Here is a 25966-nt window from a genome sequence, read left to right as displayed (position 1 = left end):
CCTATATTTGACATTCAGGAACATTGATGTTACTGCTGGACAACCTACATATTACATGTAAACAGCTAATACTAAAGTTAATGTAAAATATGTACCATGTGATTCTACGTGTGCTGTCTGCAACAGCTAGCTAACAAACACGTTATAACTAATAATTGGTGATCGTACATGTGTTAGCGTTCTAGCATGATCTGAACCTTACTAATATGATTCCGTGTGTCTTTATTGACAGTATAAGCCAAATAAAGCACTTAAGGAACTTCCAAACCGTGACCTGGCTCTTAATATTTTCATTGCCATTTCTACTATAGCTACTGTGCATATGACAATACTGAACTCGTGTTCCCAGGTACCAGCCCGTTATCTCCGTGGAAACCAACCGTTAAACCAGTCCGTAGCCTGATTGAAACGATCCAAAGATGCCCAAAAAGAAAACCGGTGCCCGGAAAAAGGCCGAGAGCCGAAAAGAGCGAGAGAAACAGTCGCGAGCAAACCGGGATGTGATCGACGTGGCCAAGCATCCCTGCAACTTCACCATGGTGTGTAATTTAAAACATAAGTTTCACCCACCAAAGTATCCGAAGTACCGTTTCTTATTTGATGAACTTTAAATGAATTTTTTTTCATATTTTATTATACTGACTCACTTTTTATACTGTACTCAGTTTCTCACATATGTATATTATGTGTAAATATTCTCTTATTTTTCATTTCTTCAAGTAGATTTAAAAATAGCTTTTATAATAATACTTATTTTTGCTAATTTCTTTAAAACAAAGTATTATTTATCCTGTGTCTGTGTAATTACACCAAAGCACATTTCTCGTATGTGTAACCCTGCTTGGTAATAAAACTGATTCTGGTTATTTTGTAACTCTTCAACCTTCTGTTTTTGCAGGAATGCGACAAATGTCAAAGGTAGGTGACTGGATCGTATTATATACTGTCATTCAGGTATATCGGGTGAGCTTGTTAACAAACATGTGTTTCTCCTTGTTATGTCACCTGCTAGAAAACAGAAGAACAGAGCTTTCTGCTACTTCTGTAATTCAGTGCAGAAGCTTCCTATCTGCGCTCAGTGTGGTGAGTAAACTGCACAGACGTGTGGTATGTTTACATGTATGTTATAATGTTTATTTAACCGTACTATCATTTTACTGTGTCGTCTCTCAAATCTAACAATCATCTATAAGCTGTGTGTAGCTTTCAGCCCCAAGTTCATTTACCTCTACTTGGAGACGTCTATCTTTAGAAATAGATAAATCAACAATCATTATTCAAACATTAGTAAATGATTCATGGGTTGGGTACTTCTTTCAGACATTCATTTGACGCTTGACTGACTATTTACAGCACAGTCACAGTGAAGGAATAGTAATATAGGATAGCCATGTAAAATAAAGGTTGCAATGCGGCACCACAGAGGTCCATATACGAGTTTATTCCCTAAGGAAATATCATGTCTAAAAAAAAAAAATGCTGATCCTGCAATACTAATAGTGCACCCTACTAGCCTTACATGAAACCCTCCCTAAAAGGCACACTAAATATCTGTCTTTCAATTCCCACACTTCTACATCCTCATGTATGAAATTAGTGGCGTACACTTTTAAAAACCACAGTGAGTGGACATGTTAAAGATATTCTACTTTGGCGCCCCCAAGTGTTGGGATTTAAAAATACACTTTCTTTTTAAAGCAGTGCATTTCAATGATGTACTGCAAAAACCTTCACCGTCATAAGGCACTTTTAGACGCTATAAACACACCAAAACTATCCAAAATCGTTGTTCAAATGGATTGTAACTCACTTATTCTCAGGCAAAACCAAGTGCATGAAGTCTTCAGATTGTGTCGTCAAACATCCTGGGCTCCACACCACTGGAATGGCCATGGTGGTAAGTTATTAACAGTTCTGAAAAAATAGAATCATGTGGTAGATATGCCTTTCCTGCTTTGACCAATCTGCGCTTATCCATCCTTATGTGCTGTTGCAGCGATGTAAGACTAGATACAGTACTAGTTGTTGGTAGTATTTTAAAACAACTGTTTAAAATAAATCAGTTTGGTTATTTTTATTCAGAGAAGTGTTTGCAGGATTGCTTTTATTGAAAAAAAATGTTTTGATTGTGATGTCTGTGTTTATGCAGCAATGTCTTCAATCAGAATCCATTTTTATTACAGGATTATCATACAGACATGTTACATTAGTTGTTGAGAGGCATAGGATGCAGTAAGTAAGTGTATTGTCATCGCTAGAGAGCAGGTGTCCAGTACAACTTCACCTCCTTGTCCCAGCCATGCACTTTCTGTGTTGCTTGATACCAGAAGTGTTGGCCATTGCCCCCAGAGGCTAACTTACTGTCACACCAATAGCATATTAGTTGTGAGATTTATAGTGGCTTAAAAAAATTGCAAAGTGTTCCTTTTTTTCCCTCACTGTACTTTTGTTCTTTACCACAAGGGGGCAGTGTGTGACTTCTGTGAAGCTTGGGTGTGCCACGGCAGGAAATGTCTGAGCACTCACTCCTGTGTGTGTCCTCTGACGGATGCAGACTGCATCGAGTGTGATCGTGCTGTCTGGGACCATGGTAAACCCCCCCCCCCCCACCCCTCCATTTGAAATGCACGCGGCCACATCACTGTCAAACTCAGAATGAACTCTGGCTGCTTTTACTTTCTGAATAGGAGGGCGAATCTTCCGCTGTAGCTTCTGTAGCAACTTCTTGTGTGAGGATGATCAGTTTGAGCATCAGGCAAGCTGCCAAGTCCTCCAGGCAGAGACATACAAATGTGAGTCATTTGGTTTTGCTTTCCCAATGTCATTCATTAGCGCTCTGTGGAAAATAATGTCTAGAGGGAAAGTTCTTTTTTACACTTTGTTTTGCCTTTTCCCATTTCAGGTGTTTCCTGCAACAGACTGGGACAACACTCCTGTCTGCGTTGTAAGGTGAGGGGACATATATTATTATTTCAGAAAACACAATGGAGGGATGTCCTAGTTTTATTGTCGCTACTTGCAGCTACTGAGGTTGCTGTTAACATGTTTATACACTTTGGAACTTCTGCCATCAGCTCACATCATGAATAGTTTCCACAACAAATGACCCACATCTTATTACTGATAAGACAGTTCAAATATATTGCTCCTTTTCCTTTGCTTTTAATTTTAGTTGACCTAAAAAAAGGTAATATTCCCGACGGCGAATTTTAAGATTAAAACAAGAAACAAGTTAAACACAGCAGGAGAGCGCTCCAATCAGATAAAACGGAACTCCGCAATTGTGGCTGAAGCTGTGGCCAGGGGTTTATTTCTCATCTTTTGAAGCAGTACGCATAATATTTACACCAGACATGTGCTCCGAGGCCTGTACTACGAAGCAGGATTTTCGCTTAGCCGGCTAACTGCAGGGAAAACTCCGGCTTTCCGGTCCTACGACGCTGGTTCTCTTTTTAGCGGGCTAGATCTCCATGGTAACTTATGAGCGGCTAACCAGGGGCCTATACTGCGAACCTGGTTCAACCTAACCTGGATATGTTTGAGTTAGCCGGTTGGCTTAATCCAAAACATACGCGCTCTCGCTAAACTGTCCTACGACGCTGGTTATCAAGTGGATCGCTCAAGCCAGCCGTGTCCTATCTAGTTAGGTGCGCGTTCACATAAAATGGGTGGTATCTGGAGCATTCGACCAATCACAAACATAGAGAAGCGCACTGACAGCGCAGCGTCATACTTCCTGAATGAAAAGTGAACTTTAATACTAGTCAAAAATGAAGAAGTTAAACTTTAAACATCCATGACTTAAACACTTTATCCAGGATCAAAGCCTCAGAGCTGCACCTGCAAGGTGAATACAGCTGGCAAAAGAAAAAGTGTTTGAATGCGTACATTAACAGGTTTATGATATCACTGCCCCGTCTAAAACACGATCTGACTTCAATTACATTTGTCTCGAGTGTTTCGTCAACTTATGTGTTGCTTAAAATAATACTTCTGCATACAGTATGTGACACTGTGAGTGTTGCACGGCCAGATACGGCTCAGCTGATTCAGATAAGGAGATATGTGATACATTATGAAGTGATATGCCGCGGACTGTACTTAATGTACTCTGATCCGGTTACTTATGTTGTGGCCGATATTTAAGTAAGCTTTCTTAACGCTAATGTTATAATAGTCAGATTGCTCTGAAGATGGGAGGTGATATTCTATTAATGTTCACGTTCACACAGTCGGTGATTTTTGCCGGCCGTCTTTCCTGCGACGGCAGCTTTTCTGTATTTCCTTTCTCCTGTAATATGACTTGATCGCTTTAAACTCCGCACACTGAGCTCTGATTGGTCAGCAGGCGGTGCTTTCACTGAGTTGAGCTCTTAGCCTGCAACCTAACCTGGTCCCGACCAGGTTAGCTGCTTAGCATATATTACCATGGAGATCTAGCCTGCTAAAAAGAGAACCAGCTTCGTATGACCGGAAAGCCGGAGTTTTCCCTGAATTTAGCCGGCTAAGCGAAAATCCTGCTTCGCAGTATACCCCCCTGGTCGGGACCAGGTTAGGTTGCAGGATAAGAGCTCAACTCAGTGAAAGCACAGCCTGCTGACCAATCAGAGCTCAGTGTGCAGAGTTTAAAGCGATCAAGTCATATTACAGGAGAAAGGAAATACAGAAAAACTGCCATTGCAGAAAAGACGGCCGGCAAAAATCACCGACTGTGTGAACATTAATAGAATATCACCTCCCATCGTCAGAGCAATCTGACTATTATAACATTAGCGTTAAGAAAGCTTACTTAAATATCGGCCACAACATAAGTAACCGGATCAGAGTACATTAAGTACAGTCCGCGGCATATCACATCATAATGTATCATATATCTCCTTATCTGAGTCAGCTGAGCCGTATCTGGCCGTGCAGCACTCACAGTGTCACATACTGTATGCAGAAGTATTATTTTAAGCAACACATAAGTTGACGAAACACTCGAGACAAATGTAATTAAAGTCAGATCGTGTTTTAGACGGGGCAGTGATATCATAAACCTGTTAATGTACGCATTCAAACATTTGTTCTGCAGCTATGTGGCTTTGATCCTGGATAAAGTGTTTAAGTCATGGATGTTTAAAGTGTAACGTCTTCACATTTGTCTAATTAGGGTCTGAGACCTAGGTCGGCGAAGACCCTATTGAAATTGGAAAAAAAATCGGTCGCACAGCGACCGATAAACCTGCCAAAAACACCCAAAAACATGGAAAACAACCGACTAAAGCACCGAAAATGTTCGTAAATAATGTCGGCTGATAGACCGCGTGAGCCCAGTCACGTGGGCAAAGCCCACGTGACTGCAAATCGCATAATTGATATCGTAACTCTCAAAACCATGCAAAACCCCCTAAAAACAGGGTAAAAATGGGGCAAAAGTCCTTCCATGTTATAGACAGACGGCCTAGGTACAGTGAGGGGGTCCCATCCGCGTCAATGTTAAATCGAACATGATTGAAACTGGACGGATTATTTATTATTATTCTGATTATTCCTTGACATCTAGAAACGCTCTTTTGAGCCCCGCAACATAAGTGAAAACTCACCAAATTTTGCACACGCGTCAGTCCGTGACAAAATTGCAATGTGTTATTGGTCCCGGAACTTAACGTAAAAAATTGCGTAGGCCACGCCCACTTCCGTTTTTGACGTTAACTCCCCCTATTTTAACTTTCACGTAAACGAACGAAACTCGCCACGCATATCTAGGGTGCGGAGACGAACCAAAAAGCCTCTTGGAGGGGTAAAAAATAACGTACAGGAAGTCGGCCATTTTGAATTTGGTGTCGAAAAAACGCGATTTTATCGCGTTTTTTGCCCTATTTCGCGTACCGACGAAATCTATCTCCTCCTAGGGACTTTTATCGTACGCCTCGAAATTCCTCGGGTAGCTTCGCGAGACATGGGAGAGCTTAAGTTATCACGAGAATTTTTTCTTTCGCACGGCTTAGCCGTGATTTGTCGCCAAAGTTCGCGTTTTTTGGCGGTCCCTCGCCATGGAACCCGATGATGTCATAACTCAAACTGACATTCTCAGAACGCTACCAAACTTCACATGACGTTTAGCACCACAGCCCTGAACAGCTCTAGGTCAAATCTGATGTTACTTAATTTGGCGTTACCATGGCAACGGATCCTTCGCCATAAACAACGGTGTCGCTGTAAATCCAATGGACACGGTCCCATCGTCCCCCAATCTTTACTTTTATATCACTGGTCCATGCCTCAACAGCTCCAAGTGAAATCTGAAATCTCAACGTATGCCGTTTCCATGGAAACGGCATCCCTCGCCAAAACATCCGATGTTGTTGTAAGTCAATGGAAAATCGTCCAAACAGCACCAGACTTCAGACTATCATTAATGGTCCGGCCCTCAACAGCTCCAAGTGAAATCTGAAATCTCAACGTATGCCGTTTCCATGGAAACGCATCCCTCGCCGTCAAACATCATGTCGTCGTAATTCAATGGAAAAGGTTCCAAACGGAACCAGACTTCAGACTATCATCAATGGTCCGGCCCTCAACAGCCCTACGTGAAATTTGAAATCTCAATGTATGCCGTTTCCATGGCAACGCATCCCTCGCCAAAAAATCCGATGTTGTTGTAAGTCAATGGAAAATCGTCCAAACAGCACCAGACTTCATATCATGGCTAATGGTCCGGCCCTCAACAGCTCTATGTCAATTATGGGAAGTCATAATTTGGCGTTGCCATGGTAACACATCCCTCGCCGTCAAACATCATGTTGTCGTAATTCAATGGAAAAACATCCAAACACCACCAGACTTCAGACTATCATCAATGGTCCGGCCCTCAACAGCTCTACGTGAAATCTGAAATCTCAACGTATGCCGTTTCCATGGCAACGCATCCCCCGCCAAAAAATATACGATGTTGTTGTAAGTCAATGGAAAATCGTCCAAACAGCACGAGACCTTCAGACTATCATCAATGGTCCGGCCCTCAACAGCTCTACGTGAAATCGGAAATCTCAATGTATGCCGTTGCCATGGTAACGCCGTCAAACATCATGTTGTCGTAATTCAATGGAAAATCATCCAAACACCACCAGACTTCAGACTATCACCAATGGTCCGGCCCTCAACAGCTCTACGTGAAATCGGAAATCTCAATGTATGCCGTTTCCATGGAAACGCATCCCTCGCCAAAAAATCCGATGTTGTTGTAAGTCAATGGAAAATCATCCAAACACCACCAGACTTCAGACTATCATCAATGGTCCGGCCCTCAACAGCTCTACGTGAGATCGGAAATCTCAATGTATGCCGTTGCCATGGTTACGCACGCATCCCTCGCCGTCCAACATCATGTTGTCGTAATTCAATGGAAATGGTTCCAAACAGCACCACACTTCAGACTATCATCAATGGTCCAGCCCTCAACAGCTCTACGTGACATCGGAAATCTCAATGTATGCCGTTTCCATGGAAACGCTTCCCTCGCCAAAAAATCCGATGTTGTTGTAAGTCAATGGAAAATCATCCAAACAGCACCAGACTTCAGACTATCATTAATGGTCCGGCCCTCAACAGCTCTACGTGAAATCTGAAATCTCACCATTTGCCGTTTCCATGGCAACGCGTCCCTCGCCATGAAACACGGTGTTGCCCTAATTCAATGGAAAAGGTTCCAAACGGCAACAGACTTCAGATGTTGACTAATGGTCCGGCCCTCAACAGCTCTACGTGAAATCTGAAATCTCACCATTTGCCGTTTCCATGGCAACGCGTCCCTCGCCATGAAACACGGTGTTGCCCTAATTCAATGGAAAAGGTTCCAAACGGCACCAGACTTCAGATGTTGATTAATGGTCCGGCCCTCAGCAGCTCTATGTCAATTAGGAGATGTCATCATATGCCGTTTCCATGGCAACGCTTCCCTCGCCATAAAACACGGTGTTGTCCTAATTCAATGGAAAAGGTTCCAAACGGCACCAGACTTCATATGATGGCTGATGGTCCATGCCTCAACAGCTCCAAGTGAAATCTGAAATCTCAACGAATGCCGTTTCCATGGAAACGCCAAAAAATATGATGTTCTTGTAAGTCAATGGAAAATCCTCCAAACAGCACCAGACTTCAGACTATCATTAATGGTCCGGCCCTCAACAGCTCGATGTTTGGGATGTCATCATATGCCGTTGCCATGGCGACAGATCACCCTCCATCAAACGGGTGATTCTGTTAATATTGTGTTACTGCCGTAACTCCTAAATATTTTGTCCGATCGGCCGACTCCTCGAGACACCTAGACACGTCGACGTGCGGACAACAGCCTGCGGAACGTCGAAGACCCGCTCAACGCTGCTTGCAGCTTTAATTATAGTTGACTTTTCATTCAGGAAGTATGACGCTGCGCTGTCAGTGCGCTTCTCCATGTTTGTGATTGGTCGAATGCTCCAAATACCAACCCTTTCATGTGAACGCGCACCTAACTAGATAGGACACAGCTGTCTTGAGCGATCCACTTGATAACCCGCGTCGTTTAGCGAGAGCGCGTATGTTTTGGATTAGGCCAACCGGCTAACTCAAACATATCCAGGTTAGGTTGAACCGGCTTCGTAGTACAGGCCTCAGATCTGTTTAAAACGGGTTGGTTGTGTAACTGTGATGTCAGTGTGACCAACAGGACATTTATCACATAGCAGCTTTATCTACAACATGCACTCGTGGCCCAGCAGCTCATGATATCACTTGGCAAGAACTTCTTACTGATACAGCCCTTTCTTATTGATATTCAGCATTTTATTCTAGGTGAATTGGACGTGCATCACAAACAAGAAGAGGCCCTATGTAGAGAAGAATAACAACAACAAAAAAGTTGACAAAGGCATCACACACACACACACACACACACACACACACACACACACCACACACACCACACACACACACACCACACACACACACACACACACACACACACACACACACACTCTCTCTCTCTAAGAAGTTCTACAGACAGACAAGCAGTCAGTGCCTCTGCATCAGGAACAGCAAATGTGTTGTCCCTATGTCCACCTAACATCAATTCAGACATCATGACACAATTCCATCAGATTAATGATAAAAACCTAGAGGACATTATACAACTTCTGAAGTCCTCCTCCTGCTGCCTTGATATTATTCCAACAGGATTTTTTGCCTTGCATGGCCTCAGAACTACTTCATATAGTAAACAAATCTCTTCACTCAGGTATTTTTCCACAGGCCCTGAAAACTGCAGTCATTAAAGCGCTCTTAAAAAATAATAATCTAGATGCGTCAGTAATGAACAATTACAGGCCCATATCAAACCTCCCATTTCTAGGTAAAATCATTGAAAAAGTTGTTTTTCAACAGTTGAGTAATTTCTTGCATTTAAATAGTTGTTTCGATGTGTTCCAGTCAGGCTTTCGTCCAAACCACAGCACTGAGACTGCTCTTGTAAAGGTCTTTAATGACATCTACTTAAACACAGACAGTGGCAGAACTTCAGTGTTAGTATTATTAGATCTCAGTGTTGCGTTTGACACTGTTGACCACAACATATTACTAGATCGACGAAAACTGGGTGGGACTTTCGGAAACAGTTCTAAATTGGTTTGAATCCTACTTAAAGGATAGAAACAACTTTGTTTCTATAGGTAAATACACATCTGAGTTGACAAATATGACATGTGGGGTTCCTCAAGGCTCCACCTTGGGGCCTCTTCTCTTTAACGTCTACATGCTACCACTGGCTCAGATAATGAAGAACAACAAAATAAGTTACCATAGCTATGCAGATGACACACAAATTTACCTAACCATTTCACCAGGAGACTATGCTCCAATTCAAACACTGAGTAAGTGCATTGAACAAATCAATGACTGGATGTGTCAGAACTTTCTCCAATTAAACAAAGATAAAACTGAGGTAATGGTTTTTGGAGCCAAGTCAGAACGTTTAAAAGTTAGCGCTGAGATTCAGTCTGCAATGTTCAAACCAACAGATAAAGCCAGAAATCTAGGTGTAGTCATGGACTCTGACCTGAGTTTCAACAGTCACATTAAAACAGTTACTAAATCAGCCTACCATCACCTAAAGAACATATCTAGGATTAAAAGACTAATGTCACAGCAGGATTTGGAAAAACTTGTCCATGCTTTTATCTTCAGTAGACTTGACTACTGCAATGGTGTCTTCACAGGTCTCACTAAAAAATCTATTAGAAAGCTGCAGCTGATTCAGAACGCTGCTGCTCGAGTCCTCACTAACACTAAGAAAGTGGATCACATCACTCCTGTTCTGAAGTCTTTACACTGGCTTCCTGTGTGTCAAAGAATAGATTTCAAAATACTGCTGCTGGTTTATAAAGCACTGAATGGTTTGGGCCCAAAATACATTACTGACCTTCTGCTAAATTATGAACCATCCAGATCTCTCAGGTCTTCAGGGACTGGTCATCTTTCTGTCCCCAGAGTCAGAACTAAACATGGAGAAGCAGCGTTGAGTTATTATGCTCCAAATATCTGGAACAAACTCCCAGAAACCTGCCGGTCCGCTGCAACTCTGACTACTTTTAAATCCAGGCTGAAGACTTTTCTTTTTGTCGCTGCTTTTAATTTAACTATTCATATTTTAGACTGCACTGTAACTTTTATCCATGTACTTTTTCTTTTAATGTTTATTTTATTAGCTTGTCTTTTTTAATGCTTAATGTCTTTAATTTTTTGTAAAGCACTTTCAATTGCCTTGCATTGAAAAGTGCTATATAAATAAACTTGCCTTGCCTTGCACTGGTTGATAAAGTACATTTTCATAGCTAGGAGCAGGGGCCACATGAAATGTCAAATGTTAGAAATCCGCTGTTTATTATTTAAAGTTTTACGTCCGATTCGCTCCTTTGTTCCTCTCTGTACACAGCTCCAGTTTGGGCATTGGCCTGTCATCAGATTTCATTTTTAGTTGCTGCTGTAGCGGAAGTTTAGTACAATTATTTTTGATGAAATACTCTAAATCTCCAACCTCCATAATTGCACTTGCTTCAGTTGCTTGCTACTTTTTAAGGGCGGTGATACAGTACAAACTGAAGTTGATGCGATTTGATTGGATTGTGAGGAATGACGTGAGCCTCACCTGATTGGTCAATCCCTCCATTTTTTTTCACCAAGGGAAGCCAATTTTGGCTGGCCTCCTCTCGCAACAGAGAGTGCAATCTACTGTTTCACCATATCATCTAGAGGGGCGCTGTTTCACTTTCAGGAGAGGTTAACATTTGAGCAAGTCAGTCTTAAAGCAATACTTGTGTACTCATATGGAGGTTTAAGGAGTTATTCTTGGTTATACTTATTCCTCCTTTTCATACTAGAAGAGTAGGATCCCTTCTTAACACGACTTAATTGTCAGTCTAGTCTTTGTCCTACTAATCCTAGCTTTAAAAGATTAGTAGCAAGCGTTCACTAAATAAAGACAATAATTCAGCCTTTTATCAGAAAACAAGTTTGGTCACTTTTGTCTTCATCATAGACATAGGACGGATTTGTTTTATCTCAGTGAACAGCAGATACACAGCTGGTAGATATTTTCCATTGCAGGTCTATACTTGAGGCCAGAGAAAAGGAGGACTTGAGTACTTTGCTTAAAATAGACGTGTCATCTAAATGAGCCTGAACCCTCATTGGGTTTCAATCTCATATTCCAGCTCAGAATACCCCTCATACATCCAGATAATGTGTGTGCTGTGAACTTTTCCATGTGGTGATTTAAACCTCATTTCAACTGTGTCCCCTCAGGCCTGTTACTGCGACGACCACGCCAAGAGTAAGGTCTTCAAACAGGAGAAAGGCAAAAACCCTCCCTGCCCCAAGTGTGGTCACGAGACCCAAGAGACCAAAGACCTCAGCATGTCCAGTGAGTCTCGAGTGGATCTTCAAGTAGAGGAAGCGGCCCGCATCCTTCCTCGCTGCATTGTGATTTCAGAAACTAAACTTGTGTTGTACAAAACAATCAAGGAGATTTGTCTTGTCCTCCAACCTAAATAAGAAACGGCTGTTATTTAGTTTTTGCTCAGTGAAGACACTATTTTCCTAATCCTTTAGTCTTACAGTAATCTGTTGGTTTAAAAAAAAGTATTGACTTTTTAAGAAAACAGATGCTTAGTTTCGTGACTTGAATGCCACAGTAATACACATTAGGAACCAACCCTAAACGTGTGTACATACTGCATTAATCTGTAATGCATGCACATGGTTTCCTTCAATCGTACTCCCTTGTTGGCTACTTTCCCATCCAGTAAGTGAAACCCGAGCTAATGTCTCCTCTGTGATCCCCGCAGCTCGCACGTTGAAATACGGCCGGCAGGCTGGAGCTGATGAGGAGGATGATGATGAATACGGAGCGTCAGGGTACGACGCCTACTGGAAGAACCTGGCATCTGGAGCAGACCAGCAGAGGGTCTACGATGATGAGGACGACGATGAGGACGACGATGATGACGACGAAGACGACGAGGAGGAGGATGATGATGAGGAAGATGAAGCTGTAGAGGAAAAGGCTGTAGAGGAAAAGGCTGCAGTTGCTGTGGCTGGTCTTAAACTGGAATGAGCTGGAACAATCCCATAGGTCCAAAAAGATCCTCTGCAGATGTTCACTTGTTACAGCGCAGGAAAGCATAGAGATAAACATAAATAGTTGGTATAGCTGAAGCTGGGCGTCCATAATACTAAAAATACGATTTGGCACATTTAGTATGTATCTAGGTTAAAATTGGATGAGGGGTTTATAGTCCAAGAAAGACAAAACCCCCATGAATATACTCATTACACTCTGTCAAATGAAGGTGGTCATTTGCACTGTAGATGTCTTCAAATGGGTGATATGGTAATGCTGGTCTAAAAGTAGTTAAATCCCAACATGCAGTAAGGTCTGTGATGTCATGAGGTTGATCCAACGTGAACACATCTGGTAACCTTTCAAAAGAAAACCTCATTGTTTTCCCAATTTATTTTGCAAATGTATGATTTTATAATTTCAGATAATTCAAAGTTTTTCTATCGGTACTGGAGTTTTTTGTTTCAATTTCAGAGTTTTTTTCTGCCAATATGAACTCCTTCCCCCGACTGTATTAAATAAAGGTTTTACCGCAAATGGCCCCAATACGCCGTCACACCCATCCTTAAGACAACTTGTTTTCTCCTATCATGTTACATGCAATGTGTATATTTCGTCACAGGTCCCCTCCCCAAGACAAGATACAGACCCGCGCAGTGTGAGGCTCCTGAAGTATTTTTTCCAATTATAAATTCTCATGTCGTAGCATAAGCTTCCTTTGAAAGATTTGATGTCATCCAAACATTTGGAACAGAGCAGGAGGTTTATGTTATGATCAATACTTTTAATATTTCAACTTTGTCTTGGAGGTATCATGTAATTTTTCAATCGGTCAGTTTGAAGGGGTCGAAGGGTCTACATACTACAATACCCATAAGCCTCAGTTGCGTGCCAAATAAAAGCGGTTGCCAACTTTATCAGAACTTGCCCCATGATACAGGATGAGTTTATTTAAACAGCAGCTTGACCTTTCAAACAAAACACTTTCTTTCCGCTTGTTTGTTGTCACGGGCACATAAGATGATGCATACACACACCTCGTCCTATAGCTTCTTCTTCAGATGCATTCTGGGTAGTTGGTCATAATTTCTACTGTAAAATCAACTTTGATCTTTTTATTGTAATTCGGTATATTCCCTAACAAAGTAGCAGTTATGAAATCTTCACAAACCACACACACAACCTGTGATTGGTTGGTTATCAAACCATGTTACAGTTAGAACTGACTTTATATCATGATGTATTCACAATGTCTTTACTGTGTAACAAATGTTGATCTGCTGAGGAGTTAATGTTTCATATTGGGCTTCACGTTAACACAAAGGTTGTTCCAACAGCATAACCTATTTGCCCTGATCCCTGTAATGCATTTGTGAAAACGTGTTCGTGTAAAATATGCCATTAAATAATTGATCATCAGAGTGATCATTTCCAAATGGCAGAGATTGGTTGTCATCTTTTGTGGACTGAGTGAGTGAACTTTTATTCTGACATGGAGATGAACAAGTAAGCGTAATGTCTCTCTTAACATCTTTATTATATATATAAAAGTTTAGATTAAATACAACTGTAGTGTCATTACACAGAGTACAACACAGTGTGCATACAAACAAAGTGCACATATTAATAAAGTGCATTAGTTTTCAGTTAATTCACAGAAAAAACACATGAGCTCTATGGTTTTGATTATTATTATAGAATATTATTATCAATTTGTATTATCACCACATACATTTAGAAGCATTTTACTGATGTCAATAAGCCAATTTTAAATACTTGGGTATTACTAGGCTACTGGGTAATTTAGTAGTACAGTACTGAACAAATATAAGCTGGGTTTTTACATTTTAAACATAGAGCAGTAACAAGTACAATATTTCCCTGTGCAGCAAAAGCGTAACGTTTTTTAAAATGGGAATCCTGAAGTAAAGTATGACAGTAGAGCAGTTGAGGTTGCTGGTGAGTAACACAGTGCTGTGGGTCTGTATCTTGTGGGAGGAGTGAACTTCGGCAGCAGGGCGTCGGTCTCTGGAGCGACATCTGGACCGCAGTCCGGCTCCTCGCAGCCGCTAATACCACGACCCATGAGACTAAAAAGCTTTCTAGGAACATGTGAAATGCAAACATGTAATCTCGGATTGTTGCTCCGCTGGATAGGAGAGAGACCTCTGCACAGATGATAGACTTCATGACGGCTTTCCCGGTAAACCTCGTCCAGCCCACATGCCCCGGAGACCTGCGAGCGGTGAGATGACTTTCTGTGTTCGTGTGTGAACTAAATTAAACAACCTGATCTCACCAGAATGCGTGACTCCACCACGACTCCTTAACACCACAATGCGTGGTGGAGTCACGAACTTTGTTACATTTGCGTGTCGGCACGACGCAAACAACCCCAATGTAAAGTGAATGAGTGGAGTGGTGGAGTCACGCATTCTGGTGAGATCAGGTTGAAATTAAACCAGATATAACTCAACTACACCTCAGGTTTAAAGGTATAGCAGAAACATACTTAATGAAGCAGGGCTAAAAAGTGTCAACATTTACAACGGTGGGAAATAAGTATAACTGGTGCGTAATAATCGGGGGTGTCTCAATTTGGTGATCCACGTGCGTCCATGCCGGACAAATGTCTGCTGTCAGTGAATCAGGCTCCTCTGTGATTATTTGGTTGTTACTAAACTAATCACCAGTTCGGTGAAGGGTTTAGTTTCACTTTCAGTTTGTGCAATGATCTGCTTCACCAAGCCACTTTCCGCCTTGAGGTTGATACTGTAGAGACGACATGCCGTTGCGTAATCACAGGCAACACACACACACACAAAAGTGTGTGAGGAATGATGGAGTAACTCGTGCGCGTTTACACGTCCTGGGAGAGTAGCTATTTGTCCTTTTACTTAAATCCTCTCAGAAGTCAGTATTATCAAGTATTGTTGTACGTGTAATCTAAATAAGAAAAGAAGAGCATAATATAATGTGTTTTCTTGTGTAACATCTTAATGTCAAAAAACCCAGCTACAAGATAGATACACGTAGAACAGAATGAAGCAAATATTTCCCTCCAACATGTAGCAGAAGTATACAAAAAGCATAAATGGAAATACACAAGTAGAGTGCAAGTAAATTCCTCCTCTGTCTATTATAGATTTCAAAGGGAAATATTGGCATTTTTACTCCTCTACTTTACTAGGACATAAAGTTATTCTGCCGACTCTGATTTTACATTAAAACAAGTCATTATCTTCTAAAAGACTTGATACATCATTGCATAGTTCTCATTAAATACAAGCACTTGCCAACCTTGAGACCTCAGACATCGGGAGCATTTGAAAAGGAGGCAGGGTTGGCAAGTATGAATACAAGTCTTAGTTTGTGCACCTTGATTTGCAACTTTCACATTACATTAGGCCTACATGACATGTCACATGTTAGATGCTTTTATCCAAAGCGACTTACATACATTCAGTACTGTGGGCAATCCCCACAGGAGCAATTTGGGGTGAAGTGTCTCAGGGACACAACGACATGCTGAGTGCAGTGGGACTCGAACTTGCTATCCCCTGATTTGAAGTCCAGCACACTATCCACTTAGCCACAGCCGCCATTACATCTAAAATGTAGGCATGCACGTGTTTATGTGTTGCAACATATTTAGAGGGAAATGAACAATTCAGTGGCAGTGTAAATTGTAAGTGGGAGACATCTTGTGTCTTGCAGAAATTAACAGTAGCTTCAGGATTCTTTTGCTGTTTCAGTTTTTCTCTGTTGGAGCCTTGCATGCATATCACTTTTAATAACTTCTGATTATTTCCACCCTTTCAAACAACATTTCAGTTTGCATTGAAACAAGAAATTAAGTTATCATACCTTCAGAAGTTACTGACTTCTCTTAAAGGTGGGGTATAGGTAATTCACTTCAGATACACTTTGTTATATTCCATGGAATGCTCTTAACATTCCGATAGCAATGAATATATTAAATGCTTTGACAATATATACAAAAAATGTCATCTGTGGAAGCCGTGGCGCTGTAAAAAGCACGACCAATCATCTGAGCCGGCCCGGCTAAAGTAACTGGATGGCCTACCTGCCTGTCAGCCTTCCAACTGTGCACACACTTATCTCGTGCCCTCATTGGTCATGTGCGCGTTCGTGTGTGTTGGAGGAGGGGCTCTGTAAGGAAGGGTCAGATTTTTTTCGGCTGCGTAGTTTCAAATTCTAGCGCACTCGAGCTGGTTTCTCCATTCTTATCCAACCAGTGTCACGGCATTTCGTGTTCACCAACACTATTTTTAATCTATTGATTCGAGTTCACCAACACGATTTTTAATCTATTGATTCGTGTTCACCAACAAGATTTCCCCCTTTTTTTCGTGTTGCACAGCACAATTTTAAAAGCAATGTATTTCTACTGGTAATTTTTCTCCGGTCGGGTCGTGGAAGACCGGAAGCTGTGTGGTTCATAAAAACGTGTTCTTACTCAATATCAAGCCACAGTTATTGCTTTTATTTTAAATCGTATAATTTCGTACTTTTGTTGCCGTCTGTGAGGAAAATAAATGGGGCTCAGAGCCTCAGGATACTGAAATCTGTATTTTTAAATATTTTTTCCTTCTAATTTGTTATTCTTTTCAAAATAACACACTGTTATTTACTCACCAATAACACACAATTATCCTTGCTTTTATTTATTGGTTTAATTCCATAATCTCGGGCTTTTTTGGCGTCCGTCAGAAACTGAATTTCAAAATAAAAATAACCGGAAACAGACGTAGGCCTATAAGGGACATTTCGAGCATCACTGCGATTGTCAACATTTCTGAGTTTAGGATGGCCGAAGACACTACACTACCCATAATCCCCAGCTATCGTTTAGGACTACAGTCCCCGTGATTAATCTTCAAACTCTGGGATTGGATGTTGGAGTGGCAGTGCGCCAAGGTTACGCAGAGCGTCAAACAGCTGTTTGAAATGGAACGAAACCACGCCAGACTATCCAAAACTGGAATCGAACGCCCCCCCAGAACTACACACGCTGGCTATTGTGTTTCGCAAAATGTTCTATGGGACGTCTCTACTGAATGTTTTCATTTTGCACGAAACACATTACCAGTAGAAATACATTGCTTTTAAAATCGTGCTGTGCAACACGAAAAAAAGGGGGAAATCGTGTTGGTGAACACGAATCAATAGATTAAAAATCGTGTTGGTGAACACGAAATGCCGTGAGACTGGGTTGTCTTATCTACCCTACCTTTAACTTCTCACACAACTGCTGAGAGCAAAATGTGTTCAACTCTTCAGCTTCACTTCAGAGTCACACAACTATCTGAACAATGCAACTGTCCCAGATGTACCACTTTGTGCATTACCTCATGTTAAACCAGTGTATGTGCTGCATTTTAAAATAAGTAACAGAAACAGTAAGAACAGAGCAGGATTTTCCTGCTTAATGTGAGCAACTTTTCTCTATTTAATATCATCAGAAACTGGGTATGTTTACAATTTTCTGACACTTTATATATTGTACAATTACTTGATCAATCCAGATCAAAGTCAGCTCATTAAGCAAAGGTGTACAATGGTGTCCGTCTGATTGGCTTTCTGCCACATCAACATCTAATACATCCCAACAGAATGCAATGAGGAAACACCTTGTTATTCTTTTGTTTTTTTTACCAGAAGCCGGTCACACCTACCATTGTATTCAGTGACGCAGAAGTAGAAATTTCATTCAGATTTCTTTCATGTACTCTCTGGCTAAATATCATAAAACTAAACTATTTAAACAATGCAACAAAAGGTTTACAGATCATAAACTCTAAACAACATGTCACATGCACGGGTAAACACAATTACAGTAAGGCAAACTGATCTGTACTGCACATTTCTCAAGCTTGTTACGAACACTCACACAAATGACTGCAGGGAGAGAGGAATCTCGGGAAAATCCTTGTGCGTTTTGAACTTGGAAACATTGTGTTAGGCAGAGGAGGGCCAAAGTGGTAGTGATGGATGGCACATGGCACCCAAAGGGCTCTTCATTTGACCTTGTATACCTTTTATAATTCAATCAAATGTAGCCCTGTTTTGACTAATGATTTATATGTGTCACTTATATTATTCAATACATCCTTTGTACCGAAGTATTCAAAAGTAAAAATTACATTTTTAAGGTAAATGATTTGCTGTGGCCAATTGTTTTCATTGCATTTACAGACCCTTGTAACTTTCTGATACCACCCAATGAATGCACTGACTTGCTTGTAGAACCTCGCTACACAAAGCAGATAGCAACACCTAAACCTTAGCATAGACATTTTAAAAAAGGGCAGCTACTGTATCGACATTTTAAAATTGTATTTAAAGAAAAAGCCCCAACAAAACAGCAAAAGCTGACATCAAATCTTTGCTGAGCCTAAAGATAATCATAAATAAATAACATAGTGAAAATAAATATATTGCAATGATCAAAACAGCAGCATCCAACCGTCTCTAATCCTTGGATATTACATGCCACTGCATGCATGCACGGAGCACCCGTAGCACGGAGATCATCATATCATTCTGTCTTGTATTACTTCACAACAAAAAAACATTACAAAAACCGTCTCGTTCGCGACCGACACATCACTAATGGCACCCTCTTATGACCCCTACCAGATTCAAAAGGTGATTGGTACATCTGTTGTTGGAGAATCAAACTAAAAACTAAAGAGGACGCAAATTGGCAACAAGGAGACAAAACAGCTACAAAGATTCAAAACTAGGATAAAGATGCAACATTGATACCAAGAGACACAAACCAACCAGAAATATTCATGCAATAGTTTCAAAACAACCACAAAGTTGCAAAACAACCACAGAGAGACACGAAAAACCGAGAGATGGGACCAGTTAAAATTTCAATATGTTTTTGGCGGGAATTCACAATACAGGGACTGACTCACGCAATACGTACTTGAAGCCCTGTGCAGTCTGTGGTTTAAGGGAAGCTACCAACACTAAGTAAATATCAGCAGCACTAAAACAGATCACATGCTTGTTGGCAAATTCAGAACCAAGCTGACTTTACTGAACAAAAAATCCAAGATGCATTAAAGGTCACCTATTATGCAAACTCCACATTTTCATGTCTTTTATACATCAACATGTGTCCCCTCTGTGTAGAGAGATTCTGAAAGCTTCAGGGAAAAAGATTCTCTCACTTTCTGTCCTGATCCATTTATATAAAAACCTGTCTGAAAATGAGCTGATCAGATTTTGGCCACTTTATGATGATTTTTTTGGCTTGTGTAACTATTAGCCAATCACCAACCAAGGTAACCCCCCCCCCCCCCCCCCACCTTATCACCTGAATCTCCTCCTAGAGCACCATTAGGCGCTTTCACGCCAGAGTACTTTTCCCAGTATAGTTCCGAAATAGTTCAGAGAATGTTGCGTTCACACCAAAAACATCCAGAACTAAAATTAGTTACTTTCATGGGAGACAAAGATTCCCATTTCTGATTGGCTGGGCGGATTGCAAACCACGCCCCGTAAAACTCCCAAAAAGTTTTTGTGAAGCCGCCATTTTATTATACTTGCATTAGCATTATTAGCATTAGCATTAGCCCAGCCAGAAACGCAGAGAGAATAACTTATGGCAACACAAAATAAAACATGGGAGCGGTGGAGATGAGGTGGTGTCGACGTTCTGGCGATTTACTCGGAAGGCTTCAGTAGAAGCTGCTGGGACTCCCAGCAGCTTCTACTGAAGCCAGTCCCCAACTCCGGGGACTTCCGGCCACAGACTTCGGGTGGCAGTATACGCCGTGAAGTTGTTTGCGGCCTGCCAGTAAACCTAAAGCAGAAGAAGAAGAAGTGACGTCAGCGGCTCATTTGCGTAATATTCCCTCAGGGACTTATTCCGGTGTGAACGTGATCTGCTCTTTAGTTCATCACAACTAAAGAGTTCTGATGAACTAAGTACGTCAAAGTACTTGGTGTGAGAAGTGACAGAATCAGCAATTTTGAAACAGGGCTGGAACAGAGGGGATTATGGGATGCTACAATGATCTGTTTGGTGTTGGGAGCCAAACACTTCAGAGTAGAGATGTCCCGATCCGATCACGTGATCGGGGATCGGAGCCGATCACGTGATTTTCAAAAAATCGGGGATCGGGAGAAAAAAATCGGGGATCGGGATTTTTTTTAATTTTTTTTTTATAAAATATATATATATTTTTTTAATGTTACAAAACAAAAATGACCATGTTCACGTCTTAAAGTCATCCTGAGGACTTAGTTTTGGTTTAAAATTACACAACATCATGTATGTGTTGCTTTCTTTGGGCTTGTTTTCATAGACCTGGTTGCTTATTTCTCTGAAATCTGGCAACAGAGTGGGTGCAGTGTCTAATAGTAGCAGTAAGCTAACGAGAGGCTACGTTCAGCTGGTGACTCGGGAGTCGGGACAGAGAAAATTTCAGGAGTTTGGAAGAATTATAAAATTGAAAGCGAAGGCAGTGTAACAGCCAGATGCAATGTTTGCAAGGCAGAGGTTCCGCGTGGTGGAAAGAACAGAGCTACGTTCAACACGACCAATCTAATACGCTACCTGAGAAACAAACACCAACAACAACACGGCGAGTACACGGCGGCCACTCAGGTAATGGAACTGAAACAACCAACACTTTCAGAGACTTTTAAAAGGAAAGAGAAACTGCCCCAGAACAGTGAAAAGGCCAACACAATAACAGCCAAGATAGCTGAATTCATCGCGTTGGACGACCAGCCGTTATCTGTTACCTTTTTTTTCTCTTAATGCATTGCATAAAGATCGGATCGGGAAAAATCGGTATCGGCAGATTGTCAAAATCAAATGATCGGATCGGGAGCAAAAAAAGGTGATCGGGACATCCCTACTTCAGAGACATGTTTTGTATATACAGTGGGGCAAAAAAGTATTTAGTCAGCCACCAATTGTGCAAGTTCTCCCACTTAAAAAGATGAGAGGCCTGTAATTTCATCCTAGGTACACTTCAACTATGAGAGACAGAATGGGGGGAAAGAATCCAGGAAATCACATTGTAGGATTTTTAATGAATTAATTGGTAAATTCCTCGGTAAAATAAGTATTTGGTCACCTACAAACAAACAAGATTTCTGGCTCTCACAGACCTGTAAGTTCTTCTTTAAGAGCCTCCTCTGTCCTCCACTTGTTAACTGTATTAATGGCACCTGTTTGAACTCGTTATCAGTATAAAAGACACCTGTCCACAACCTCAAACAGTCACACTCCAAACTCCACTATGGCCAAGACCAAAGAGCTGTCAAAGGACACCAGAAACAAAATTATAGACCTGCACCAGGCTGGGAAGACTGAATCTGCAATAGGTAAGCAGCTTGGCGTGAAGAAATCAACTGTGGGAGCAATTATTAGAAAATGGAAGACATACAAGACCACTGATAATCTCCCTCGATCTGGGGCTCCACGCAAGATCTCACCCCGTGGGGTCAAAATGATCACAAGAACGGTGAGCAAAAATCCCAGAACCACACGGGGAGACCTAGTCAATGACCTGTAGAGAGCTGGGACCAAAGTAACAAAGGCTACCATCAGTAACACACTACGCCGCCAGGGACTCAAATCCTGCAGTGCCAGACGTGTCCCCCTGCTTAAGCCAGTACATGTCCAGGCCCGTCTGAAGTTTGCTAGAGAGCATTTAGATGATCCAGAAGAGGATTGGGAGAATGTCATATGGTCAGATGAAATCAAAATAGAACTTTTTGGTAAAAACTCAACTAGACGTGTTTGGAGGAGAAAGAATGCTGAGTTGCATCCAAAGAACACCATACCTACTGTGAAACATGGGGGTGGAAACATCATGCTTTGTGGCTGTTTTTCTGCAAAGGGACCAGGACGACTGATCTGTGTAAAGGAAAGAATGAATGGGGCCATGTATCGTGAGGTTTTGAGTGACAACCTCCTTCCATCAGCAAGGGCATTGAAGATGAAACGTGGCTGGGTCTTTCAGCATGACAATGATCCCAAACACACCGCCCGGGCAACGAAGGAGTGGCTTCGTAAGAAGCATTTCAAGGTCCTGGAGTGGCCTAGCCAGTCTCCAGATCTCAACCCCATAGAAAATCTTTGGAGGGAGTTGAAAGTCTGTGTTGCCCAGCGACAGCCCCAAAACATCACTGCTCCAGAGGAGATCTGCATGGAGGAATGGGCCAAAATACCAGCCACAGTGTGTGAAAACCTTGTGAAGACTTACAGAAAACGTTTGACCTCTGTCATTGCCAACAAAGGGTATATAACAAAGTATTGAGATGAACTTTTGTTATTGACCAAATACTTATTTTCCACCATAATTTTGCAAATAAATTCCTTAAAAATTAGACAATGGACTTCCGGTTGGGCATGACGGAGTAGAGACGTGCGTAGTTCTGCTCCCGCAAACTTTTATGTTGTAACTTTTCTGAAGCCCGTAACTCTTCTCTAACTTACATTTAAGTGAACAATAATATTATTCCACTCACAACGCCACCGTAGTATGCCGTCCAAACCGGCGAAAAGCAACAAAAAAGAACAAAGCGCCAGGACCGATAGCCCCGAGCTAGCTAGCAACAATCTCAGCATGGAGGGCATAGCTGGCCTCCTTGAAGATCACCGTAGAGCTCTCTCTGCCGACTTTAAGTCTGCCATCTCAACTCTCGAAGCAAAACTAGACCGAATCCAAGCGACTGTGTCAGACAATTGCTTCGCTCGAGTCCAATGCTAATTTGCAGGACGAACGCATGTTAGCCCTGGAGGCTACTTGTGCTACGCTAACGGACAGCAATGTTAAACTGCTGGCCAAAGTCTCTGATCTCGAGTCCCGCAGCCGGCGCAACAATATAAGAATCGTCGGTTTGCCAGAATCCATTGAGGGCCCTCATCCCTCGACATTCTTCCCGAAGCTGCTGATGGAGGTCTTTGGTGAGGGCGTCCTTGATTCGCCGCCGGAGTGTGACAGGGCCCACCGCTCACTCACCGACAAGCCCAAGCCGGGGCAAAGGCCACGGCCGGTCATCATCCGCGTCCACAGGTACCAGCAGAAGGAGAAAATTATCCGCGAGGCCCGGGCCAGGAGAGGCAAGCTACAGTACCAAGGTACGCCCAGAGCTATTTAATAGAAGAGTTACGACACCGGAAGTCCAAAAACGGTTATCGTCACGTGGTTCATGTAGACGAGGGATCGTTCCCCGGAAGTTCATGGCGGGCAATGTGAATGCATTGATAACAGGAGATAGAACTACGATTTTTGGTAATTATTAGTGAATAAAGGTTTTGATTTGCAATATTTATACAACAAATCGATATGTGTATGTATTTACATCAATATGTTTTCAAAAATAAAATCGAATTTGCTAATATTAAGTGATAATATTAGGATTAGTGTGAACAACTAGTTTACATGTTACTAACAGTGCCTTGGTTAAAGAGCCTGTTGCTGTTTATTTATAGCTTTGAATTCTTTCAAACCAATATTATCTTCTTAAACTTGTATGGTAGTCAGGAGGATCACTTTCTAATGTTTATTGATACATTTAGAGGGAGGGGATCTAAAGTAATGCTTTAAAATTCAGATTGGATCCATTTCTACCATTTTCTTAAATTCATGGTAGTTTCAGTAATCCCCTGGTAATTGAGGACACAAGTTATCTAAATGACTAATGTCGTCTTTATGGCTTTCAGAAAGGACAGGAGACCGACAGGATATGATGATGATGATGATGATGTTAAATGTGTTGCTTTAGGAACATCCATTGCAAATACATGGAATTCAATAAACATAGAAGAGCATATCATGCAGTTTGTCGGTGCTTTTTCCTCCGTGTTGTCCTGGTTTGCTGTGCTGCCTCCTAGTAGCCACCATGGTTTGATGTGCTGCCTGGGGATGCTCAAATCGCTCAGAGAAAGGAGTACGAATGTACGGCTTCCCCACTGACACAGAGCGGAGGAAAAAATGGCTGGCTCAAGTCAGCAGGAGCAATTTCACGACCAACAGCAACAAAATATGTGATTTATATACAAACACTGCATTTGCACTTTTTCACAAAACGAAAACCACACCATTGGGAAAGCTTAATGTTTTGTTTAATACAAAAAAACAGGGAAAGGCTTGAAAAACACTGAGAGTTGAGACTCAGGGTGCAGAGTGAGGGTCTCAGTGCAGGTATTCAGGCTCCATTGAATCCCCCTCTGGTTCTTGTGCTGAGAGAGGGAGTAACAGACAGGAGAAAGGGTTATACACACCTATATAGCACACCTATTGCCTTGGGGAGATAACGTGTTTACTTATATAAAACAGTAGTATTAAACGTACCTTGTGTTTTCACTATCACTTAAGTCCCTCTCCCTTTGCCATCAATCCAGAATCAGCTGGGCTGCAACATTATACAGACAGGTAATAATCAACAGAATCACAAGGACACAATATGGCTCTGCTAAAAACACTCACTCTTACACACACCAAAGTTATATTTATCTAATATTTAACTCCCTCCACCCCCGCATACAATCCCGTTTAGAAGCCCCTCTTCTCTAATTCAACATGTTGGACGAAATGACATAGAGAGAACGGAATTTACAATTAAAAGGCTGTTCAACGTGTGTTGCTAACTTGCTTCGGTATGCTAGCTTAATCTGTTATCTGTAAACGTTCCCTAAATCTACTAATTTAGGGATAATCCACTGACATCCTTTAATACACATGTTCATTTGAATCAGATGTACTGATAATATCCGCAATATACATCTTTAAACTTCTTCTTACCTTTAAAAGTCCGTCACGAACGGTCTATTATGCAGCAACTCCACAGCTCTGCCAGCCTTGGCGCTAACTTCCGGGGAACGATTGAGAGGCTCCACGATCCGCCATTGCTGTAAAAAAGTGGTCCATTGGAGTGAACGGAGATGTCGTAACTCTTCTATTAAATGGCTCTGGGTACGCCCATCGCCATCTACGAGGACTACACACCTGAAGTGATGGAACAGCGCTACAAATACCGAGAGGTGATGGCGGAGCTTTACAACCTAGGGCTCAAGCCAGCCCTGCTGTTCCCTGCGAGGCTTTCCATCGTATCGAAGGAGGGAGGTAAGAAGAGATTCTCCTCGGTGGCAGAGGCTAAAGGCTACATAGCATCCATTCGTCCTGACGCTGACTAGCACTAATGGTGCCGATAACTATTGCGTCTGATGGGACGTTTAGTAAGAGACTATTACTTCTTTTTTTTCGGATTCTGCTTTCATGGACACTTTTTGTACATGCACCTTAGCCACTCTGGTATTTGCACTGATAG

The 25966-nt window shown here is 41.8% G+C and overlaps 1 protein-coding gene across 1 annotated transcript; it reads left to right on the top strand.

The window, feature by feature from the left end:
* Positions 1-363: 363 nt before the first annotated feature.
* On the top strand, positions 364-14073 carry LOC117449068 (zinc finger protein 330-like). Its single transcript, XM_034086444.2, has 9 exons — positions 364-539; positions 899-918; positions 1013-1083; positions 1821-1897; positions 2464-2590; positions 2688-2792; positions 2903-2949; positions 11818-11935; positions 12360-14073. Exons 1-9 carry the CDS (start codon positions 420-422, stop codon positions 12626-12628), a joined length of 954 nt encoding a protein of 317 aa, XP_033942335.1. The 5' UTR covers positions 364-419; the 3' UTR covers positions 12629-14073.
* The last annotated feature ends 11893 nt before the right edge of the window (positions 14074-25966 follow it).

This window comes from Pseudochaenichthys georgianus, chromosome 1, assembly GCF_902827115.2.
Source record: "Pseudochaenichthys georgianus chromosome 1, fPseGeo1.2, whole genome shotgun sequence".
Classification (NCBI taxonomy): domain Eukaryota; kingdom Metazoa; phylum Chordata; class Actinopteri; order Perciformes; family Channichthyidae; genus Pseudochaenichthys; species Pseudochaenichthys georgianus.
The sequence above is the reverse complement of the archived record's forward strand: the minus strand, read 5'-3'. Positions and strand labels throughout refer to the sequence as shown.